The sequence below is a fragment of the Astyanax mexicanus genome, unplaced genomic scaffold (genome assembly GCF_023375975.1).
Source record: "Astyanax mexicanus isolate ESR-SI-001 unplaced genomic scaffold, AstMex3_surface scaffold_39, whole genome shotgun sequence".
Classification (NCBI taxonomy): domain Eukaryota; kingdom Metazoa; phylum Chordata; class Actinopteri; order Characiformes; family Acestrorhamphidae; genus Astyanax; species Astyanax mexicanus.
Window position 1 is genome coordinate 339751 of NW_026040049.1, and position 9682 is coordinate 349432.

The 9682-nt window shown below is 42.3% G+C and overlaps 1 protein-coding gene across 1 annotated transcript; it reads left to right on the plus strand.

Annotated features, from left to right (window-relative positions):
• Positions 1–753: 753 nt before the first annotated feature.
• On the plus strand, positions 754–9449 carry slc6a18 (solute carrier family 6 member 18). Its single transcript, XM_049473524.1, has 12 exons — positions 754–980; positions 3301–3441; positions 4662–4799; positions 4903–5084; positions 5217–5327; positions 5792–5904; positions 6025–6153; positions 6248–6404; positions 7400–7604; positions 7818–7977; positions 8525–8687; positions 8910–9449. Exons 1-12 carry the CDS (start codon positions 827–829, stop codon positions 9114–9116), a joined length of 1860 nt encoding a protein of 619 aa, XP_049329481.1. The 5' UTR covers positions 754–826; the 3' UTR covers positions 9117–9449.
• Positions 9450–9682: the final 233 nt, after the last annotated feature.

Below are 9682 nucleotides of genomic sequence, written 5' to 3' on the forward strand. Positions count from 1 at the left end.
ATTTTGACCCAATTTTGTCAAAAATTGCCTGCGTCGGATCAGAATTTCTGTGTCGCGAGTTATAAAGGTCCGTGAAGTGTGACACAGTCAAAGAGCAGTAATTTGACGTGAGTTTTTCTGTTCTGTTTTAGTTTTTTTGAGCACAAAAGTGCTTCCATCACACAAAGCCTTTCTGTATCATGATTAATGATCGTTAGATTCTATGTTCCTCCGCTGGGATGACCTACAAACTCACACAAGGACGTGGACGATGATTGGTCTGTGACTATAGTGTAGTGTTGCCGGTTCCTCAAGTACGACACGAAACGAAGATACCTGCTCAATCTGACATAGTGAACATCATGACGGACAAAAATGTTGTGTAGTCTGAGCTTAGCATTAGAGTGTAATGCAGCTTCATGCTGGTTTACCAAACTATCATGAGCTTTATTTTAATCTCCTTCACTATAACTTGTTTATAAATGATTTTATATGCCTGTTTTACGAGTCCAGGCTCTGGATTTGAGTGATGTAATGGCTCATATAAAAACTCCATATAAAAACAAAATGCAGATTATAAAAATGTTACAGCTGTGGCCTTTGATCCCGCAGGACGGTGTTTTGGTTTTACAGGTTTTTTATTATTTTGGTGATTTGAGAGGGTTATCCATTAAACGAGTGGACAGTAGATCCTCAGACTGCCCGTAAACACACTCCAACTAAAACCCTGCCACGCCTCCACCCGGCACCACCAACAGAACCCATAAAAACACAAGCTGGTTCCAGAAGATCTGCCACATCGCCTAGGAGATCCCAACACAGCTGAAGATCTGGACTACAGGTGAACATGGCAGACAGAGAAGCTGGAGACACCACTAGCGAGGCTGAGGGACGTCCAAAATGGGACAATAAGGTCCAGTACATGCTGACCTGCATTGGATTTGCGGTGGGATTGGGGAATGTCTGGAGGTTTCCTTACCTGTGTCAGATCTACGGAGGAGGTGAGGAACCTTCTGAAGGACACAGAGTATCTTCAACACTGGATCTTCTGCCACTAAATCTAAAGGATTAGAGCTGAATCTACAGCGATGTGGAATACAACTCATTTAGAGTCATAAAAGAACCAAGAAACCTTCCAGAGGATGGCTCTTTAAAATAATTTAAAACTGTTATTCTTTAGAGAACACTGATTCTTTACAGAAAGCCATAGAAGAACAACTTATTTAGAGTCATAGAAGAACCAATGTCCGTTCCCCAAAGAACCGTTCAGAAGATGTCCCTTTAAAATAACAAGTTTAAGATGATGCAAAAGTGTTGTTATTTAGAGAACACTGAGTCTTTACAGAAAGCCTTAGAAGAACCACTTCTGGTTCAAATAAAGATAATAATAACAATAATGAATGTTGTGGGGAAGTGCTGAGAGCACAGCTGGGCTTTAGGTGTTGATGTGGAGATGTTCTGAGATGTTATGGGATTTGTTGAGGTTCTGAGAGATCCGACTCCAGCTGTGGATCCTTTGAAAGAGGGATGGTAAGAGGTTCTAGCTCAGGGGATCCAGGTGAAAGGTCCGGTGTGAACGGGACTAAAGGTTCTGAGGTGATGAGGAGTGAATCTGTGAGGTGTTTAAACTGGATAAGCTAAACCGATGAAGAACTGTAGTGGGTTAATCTGGATCGCAGGGTTCTGCTGGTGCTGCAGTCTGTAGTTTAGATGCTTAGATATTTGGAAGTCCAGAAAGAGTGAAGTAATAAAGATGTGGATCTGAATGGAATCGTCACCGGTGTAACAGAGCAGAAGGTCAGAGAAGCAGAAAACTGCAGTAAATTTGCTTTTTAGATCAGGAATGGAAATTTGAACCAGGACTTTGAATTATAAAAACATTTATCTAATAAACATCAAAAAATATCATCATTATTGCCATTATTATTAACATCCCTACTGTGATTACAAATAGAACTGTGCTGTATAGTGAATTTTCTGTTAATATCTGAGCCAGTAATCACAGATCTACTACTTCTCTCTTTGGGAGGAATCAGTTATTATATTTATTGTATAAGTTTCTTTAATTCTTTAGTTTTTGATTTTTTCCTAAACAGGGAAATAGTCGATACTCAGCTCATTTTTTTTAACAAATAGAACGTTCCTGAATGTTACAACTTGTTTTTTTTATTTCCTTATATTCGTCAAGTTTTCTGCATGGATGGTTCTAAGAAGTTCTAAGAAAGTTTTATATTCAAAGTTATAAATGTTCTAGTAATGTCACATGTTAGTGTTTTCATTTTTTTAGTTTAAAAATTTTACTTTTGACGTTTTCATAAATGTTAGTACCCGTCTAGCTGGAAGAATTCTTTGAGAAACAAGTTTTCTAGATGTTCTAAGAAGTCATAATCAATGTTTTAAATATTCTGGTGATTTCAGGTGTAAGAGTTTTAATTTTTAGTTTGAAAAAGTTACTTTTACTGTTTTTTTATATACGTTAGTACTCGTCTAAAAAAGTTCTGATAACATTAGATGTTTGCAAAACATTCCTGGAATCTTTTCAATATATTTCTATACATTCTTAAACTGTTCTTTGTTAGACGGGAATGTGGTTCTTGGTTTAATTTAGAATTAATGATTACTTTTTATTTAATGTCTTTTTTGTCTTATTTGGCTGATTTGGGATCTCCATCACAGCCTGAGACACATCCAGGTTCTCAACCACTCCCAGAACAATTATATTATACTCTGTAAAAATTAAGAGACCGCAGGAATCAGTTTCTGAATCAGTTTCTCTGATTTTGCTATTTATAGGTTTATGTTTGAGTAAAATGAACATTGTTGTTTTATTCTATAAACTACAGACAACATTTCTCCCAAATTACAAATAAAAATATTCTCATTTAGAGCATTTATTTACAGAAAATGAGAAATGACTGAAATAACAAAAAAGATGCAGAACTTTCAGACCTCAAATAATGCAAAGAAAACAAGTTCATATTCATAAAGTTTTAAGAGTTCAGAAATAATCAATATTTGGTGGAATAACCCTGGTTTTTAATCACAGTTTTTTTTTTCATGCATCTTGGCATCATGTTCTCCTCCACCAGTCTTACACACTGCTTTTGGATAACTTTATGCTGCTTTACTCCTGGTGTAAAAATTCAAGCAGTTCAGTTTGGTGGTTTGATGGTTTGTGATCATCCATCTTCCTCTTGATTATATTGATTATGTACTGTGGGTTCTTCGAGGGATGCTTTAATTTAACCGTATCCAGAGCATTCTGTTATAACTGTAAGGAGCTGCTGTTTATTATTCATCACTGCAGGGTTTGTGTTTCAGGTGCTTTTCTGATCCCGTACCTGGTGGCTCTGGTGTTTGAAGGTCTTCCTCTGCTGTACCTGGAGCTGGCGATTGGTCAGAGTCTGAGGAAGGGCAGCATCGGCGTGTGGAACTCCATCTCACCGTACCTGGGCGGAGTCGGTCTGTTAATTACCTTTTAAACTTCAAATTAGCTAAGATTATAACCCTCGACTGCATGAGTGGAGTAATCGTTAACTGATTAGATAAGATAAGATTACAGTTTATGATCATGGAGATTTTCCATTCACCAACAAACAACAACAAAATAAAACACAGTCTTACCTGCAGTCAGGTATAAACTAGTGTTCGGATCTTTCAGCTCTGTAATTCACCGGGATCTTGGAGGCTTTTTGTTGTGTTTTTATCTGTAAAACTGATTTTTAAAGTTTAGATCAGGTGACAGTGAGGGTCATCCAAACTCTCCAGTTTGTATTTATTCAGGTGGATCATACTGAGTGTTTTAGATCAGTATCCTGTTGTAGAACTTCCCTCAAACACAACTGTAAAGCACAATACACCCATCCTCATGCTTCACAGTTGGCCAGATCTTTTTATTCTTTTTTCTCTAAATGTTTCTCTACTTAAAAGTTCTCTTAGAACTTGATCAGTGCACAGATCCTTTCCAGAACTCAGCTGGTTGGACTGGGTCAGAACTTCTTAACCCCATAGCTTCTACAGCTTTACTGGGTCCCAACCGACCTGAACAACCTAATCAGATCATTAACCAGTCCTTTCAGAGAATTCACTAAAATGTGCATGGCTAAGAAAGTAGTGTTTTAGAGGTTCTGATGATGCATAGTCTCGAGTTCCTGAGGCTCAAATCTCTTGGGGAAGTTAACCAATGGTGTATCGGTACATCTCATAGCTAAGTTGCCTGTTGGTTCATTGACATGAATCTCTTTGGTAAGTTTCCTTTTGGTGTATAGGCTCAAATCTCTTGGGTGAGTTAGCTGTTGGTTCATTGGCATAAATCTCTTTAGCAATTTTCCTATTGGTACATGTGATCACATCTCCAAAGTGAGTATTGTGTGTTGGTGAATAAATTCGAACCTCTTTGGCAAATTGCATACTGGTGAATAGGTTCTAAACTCTTTGTTGAGTTGCCGGTTAGTGAATAGGTTCTAATCTCTTTGGCTAAAATGCCGGTTGGTGAATAGGTTCTAATCTCTTTGTCGAGTTTCCGGTTGGTGAATAGGTTCTAAACTCTTTGTCGAGTTTCCAGTTGGTGAATAGGTTCTAAACTCCTTGATGAGTTGCTGGTTGGTGAATAGGTTTTAATCTCTTTGGCTATGTTGCCGGTTGGTGAATAGGTTCTAATCTCAGGTGTGTGTTTGGGACAGGTGTGGCCTCCATGATTGTTTCCTTCCTGGTGGGTCTTTTTTACAACACTATCCTGGCCTGGGTTCTCTGGTACTTCTTCCACTCCTTCCAGGAACCCCTCCCCTGGAGCCAGTGTCCCCTCGACGACAGCCAGACAAGTACACGACACACATCCTAAAAAACAATAAACACACATATTGTTCATCTCACATACACACCTGTATATGTATCATTACTGAACCGATGTGTGTGTATGGTCAGGTTATGTGGAGGAGTGCGTTCAGGGGACCCCGGTGAATTATTTCTGGTACAGAGAGACTCTGAACATCACCCCCGACATCACCTCCAGCGGATCTCTGCAGTGGTGGCTGGTGCTCTGCCTCGCCACGGCCTGGAGCGTCGTCTACATCTGCTTCATCAGGGGCATCGAGACCATCGGCAAGGTAACCCAAGAACCACGCAAACAGATACACAAACACAAACAGACTACAGCATCGTCTGAGAAGTTGCAATCATATCTGGGGTGGTTGCTAAGGTGCTGTTAGGCAGTTGCTATGATGTTTTATTTTGTGTAGGCTGTGTACGTAACGGCTACATTTCCGTACCTGGTGCTGACCATCTTCCTGGTGAGGGCGCTCACGCTTCCTGGAGCCACTGACGGCCTGGAGTATCTCTTTACACCAAAAGTAAGTTACACACACACAACACACACACACACACACACCAAACACTTGCTAATATCTCAGTAATAATCTATAGTGTTCTCAACAGATCTGATCTCTCAGATAACGAGACTGAAGCTCTCAGATCGTAATCAGCTCATTCATTCACTCTGTGGCTGAATTATAAATGAGGCTGAGAAATTATTTCAGCTTTCCATCTGGTTGAACAGGGAGACACCAAAATATTGAAAACTAAATCTCTAACTACCATTTAAACACCATATTTTACATCACTGATAAAATCAGATACATCATCGAGATTTGTTTGTTGCGTTTTGCTTAATGATGCACAAAAACATGATTTCTGGGTTTGGTATGGCTACTGCGCATATGCAGATCTCCACACGTGCACGACTCACCTATAGATCACTAAAATACGGCCGTAAGTCTAAAACTCATACATGTGTGTATTTAATGTGTGTGCGCAGTGGGACGTCCTGACTAATCCTCGGGTGTGGTTGGACGCTGCCACTCAGATATTCTTCTCTCTGTCTCTGGCGTTTGGAGGCCTGATCTCCTTCTCCAGCTACAACCCCAAACGGTAACACACACACACACACACACAATTTACACTGGAAATGTGAAGCTATTGTTGCTGATGGGTGGGTATGTGTGTGTATGTATTGCGTGTGTGTATGGTGTACGGTGTGTGTGTGTGTAGGAATGACTGTGAGCGGGACGCGGTGTTGGTGGGCTGTATTAACAGTGCTACATCCCTCTTCGCCTCCATCCCCATCTTCGCCATCCTCGGCTTTAAGGCCACGACCAACAACAACAACTGCTTCCTCAGGTACACCGGCTGTGAGTGTGTGTGTGTGTGTGTTACGAGTGTGTGTGTGTTACGAGTGTGTGCTAACCCTCACACCTGACATCCTGATCCTCAGCAACATCCTCAAACTGACCAACGAGTTCAACATCCCCGACCAGAACATCACCCAGCAGAACTACGACCCCTGGCTGGAGCTCCTGAACGGAACGTATCCGGACAGAGTGGCTAACCTGAGCCTCCGACACTGCAGCCTCCGCAGGTTCCTCGACCAGGTAACACCTCCAACCTCATACACACCTGCCCTAAACTCCTCCCCTGAACACCTTCCTCTACACACCTGCCCAAAACTCCTCCCCTAAACACCTTTCTCTACACACCTGCCCAAAACTCCTCCCCTAAACACCTTCCTCTACACACCTGCGCTAAACCCCTCCCCTACACACCTCCTCTACACACCTGCCCTAAACTCCTTCCCTAAACACATAAAACCCTCCCCTACACACTGACCTGAACACCTAAACTCCTTCCCTACACACCTGCCAAAAAACCCTCCCCAAACAAATAAACTCCACCCCTACACACCTGCCTAAACTCCTCCCCTAAACACCTTTTAAACCTGCCCTAAACCCCTCCCCTACACACCTCCTCTACACACCTGCCCTAAACTCCTTCCCTAAACACATAAACCCCTCCCCTACACACTGACCTGAACACCTAAACCCCTCCCCAACAAATAAACTCCACCCCTACACACCTGCCTAAACTCCTCCTCTAAACACCTTTCAAACCCACCTGCCCTAAACCTTCCTCTACACACCTGCCCTAAACCCCTCCCCTACACACTGACCTGAACACCTAAACTCCTTCCCTACACACCTGCCCAAAACTCCTCCCCAAACAAATAAACTCCTCCCCTGCACACCTGCCTAAACTCCTCACCTAAACACCTTCCAAACCCACCTGCCCCAAACCTTCCTCTACACACCTGCCCTAAACCCCTCCCCTACACACCGCCTCTACACACCTGCCCTAAACACATAAACCCCTCCCCTACACACTGACCTGAACACCTAAACTCCTACCCTACACACCTGCCCTAAACTCCTCCCCTAAACACCTAAACTCCTCCTCTACACACCTATCAGTGCTCAATGGCTGCTTTACCCTTACAGCAATGTAAATCTGAGGAACCTGATTAAATGTGTTTAATGGACTACATTTATTTACAGAAGTTTCCGGTATATAAATCCTGTCCTGTGTTTCCCAGAGTGCATCAGGAACAGGTCTGGCCTTCATCGTGTTCACCGAGGCGGTGATCGAGATGCCTGGCTCTCAGGTGTGGGCGGTGCTTTTCTTTGTCATGCTCTTCAGCCTCGGTCTGTCCTCTATGTTCGGAAACCTGGAGGGGGTTCTGACTCCACTGCTCGACCTCAACATGGTGCCCAAGTGGATACCTAAAGAACTCTTCACTGGTATGTATTACACTGCATCTAACGATTATCTAACGATAAAATCTAACTATTATCTAACAATAAAATCTTACGATTATCATACGATAAAATCTCACGATTATCTAACAATAAAATATAACGATAAGATCTAATGATAAGATTACTCTACCCAGGGATGGAGGTTTTACCTGTGCAGCTGTGATCTGTTACCTGTAATGTGTGTTACCTGTGCAGGTGTAATCTGCATTGTGTCGTTCCTGGTGGCTCTGATCTTCACTATGGGTTCAGGGAATTACTGGTTGGAGATCTTTAACAACTATGTGGGCTCGGTCCCCCTCCTCATCATTGCCTTCTTCGAGATCACTGCGGTAGTGCTCTTCTACGGCATGTCACGGTACACACACACACACACACACAAACACAAACACAAACACACTCACACTCACACACTATAGTATCAGTGTCAGCATGACAGTCCAAAACTTGATGCTCCCACCACCATGTTTAACAGCTCTACCAGCTGATTCCTCACCTTTATTCCTTTCCATCCCATTTGACAGTAAATCCTTCCTCCAGAAGGTTCAGCTGTAAATTAAGTGAAGAGTAAGTGAGATTTTTGGAGGCGGAGCATGGGTAAGCATGGGCTGTGAACACTCTTACAGTGTCTCGGCTGTATATAAAGAGTTTTTCAGTTGGGAACGGTGTTCTGTCACAATGTGGCTGAGAAATACAGTCTACACTCTAAAACAGCAAATGCTCACTTCAGAAGATAGTTACAAAAAGATAAAAAAACAAGGAATAGTTAAAGGGCTGCTAGCGTATCCCAGATAGCTGCTATGGTGTTTCTAGATAGATACTGAGTTAAAGGTGTTCAGTCAGAACCCCAACTGTGTGGCTGGTAATCCTGTTCTGATCAGGTTCTAACACTGGTTCCACTGCAGGTTCAGTGATGATATCAAGTACATGACAGGCCGGAGACCGAACTGGTTCTGGAAGATCTGCTGGATGGGAATCAGCCCCATCATGCTGCTGGTGGTGCTGGTGGCGTACGTCATCGTCCAGGGGCAGGAACATCCCACTTACCCGGCCTGGGACCCCGGTTACGTAAGTATTCACCTGAGTTCCGCTCACTACGCTATTCAACACTACAGTAGGGTTAGGGGCATACCGTGGGTTTAGGGGTTGTGTGTTTGGTATTACGGTTGTACTGTGCAGTAACCTGTGTTCTGTGTTGGGGTTTAGAGGTTCTTTGTTGGGGTTTAGGGGTTGTGTGTTTGGTATTACGGTTGTACCGTGTGGTAACCAGTATTCTGTTTTTTCCTGCAGGAGCAGTTTCCAGACTCGGTGGTGATGTCGTATCCTGATTGGGTCTTTGCAATCTGTGTTCTGCTCTCGGCGGTTCCGGTTCTGCCCATCCCAGCAGTCGCGCTGTACCGCCTTATTAGACGCCTCACCTGCCCAGATACCAACAAACTCCAGGCCACGCCCCCTCCAAACCCCTACACCAACTCCGCCTTCGTCCCCGAGAAGTAGAACCCACCGCCCGGGAACCAGCGTGACCTGGAGAACCGGGGGAACCATATAAACAGACTGAGAGCACTGCTGCACTGTGATAAGCTGGAATAAAGCCAGAATTCATTTATTCAGATCTCAGTGCAGAGCATCTATCAACACTTCATCGCTATCAGGACAAAAACCTCATATCTCCAAAACAGGAAAATGCCTCTCCGAAAGGATGCCAATGTAAAAAGATCCCGAGTTAAGTTGGAGCATTTCTATTGGTCCATTTATCATCAGCAAATTCTGATAGAATATAAATAATTGTGAAAAGTGTAAAATAGCAAAACAATAAAGGTGAAGATAGAAGGTTTTTGCATTTCGGTGATTATATACAGTATATAAGATCAGCCCTGATTAAAGCTGATAATATTTTTGGTGTAACAACTTCACCAAATTAGACATAAACTTTACTATTCATTATTTAATTTTTCATTTATTTCTACTATTTTTTTATTTTGATTAATTAGTAATCAGTATTTTCATATTGTGAGGCAGAAATGAAAAAATAAATAATTAAATGAAAATCTATTTATTTTTTA

What these genes read in the sequence shown, in the direction of transcription:
- slc6a18 (XM_049473524.1), top strand. Translation starts at nt 827, where the DNA reads ATGGCAGACAGAGAAGCTGGAGACACCACTAGCGAGGCTGAGGGACGT. An exon ending in CCTCGACGACAGCCAGACAA is followed by an intron (nt 4,800 to 4,902) that starts GTACACGACACA and finishes GTGTATGGTCAG; the next exon opens with GTTATGTGGAGGAGTGCGTT. An exon ending in CGGCCTGGGACCCCGGTTAC is followed by an intron (nt 8,688 to 8,909) that starts GTAAGTATTCAC and finishes TTTTTCCTGCAG; the next exon opens with GAGCAGTTTCCAGACTCGGT.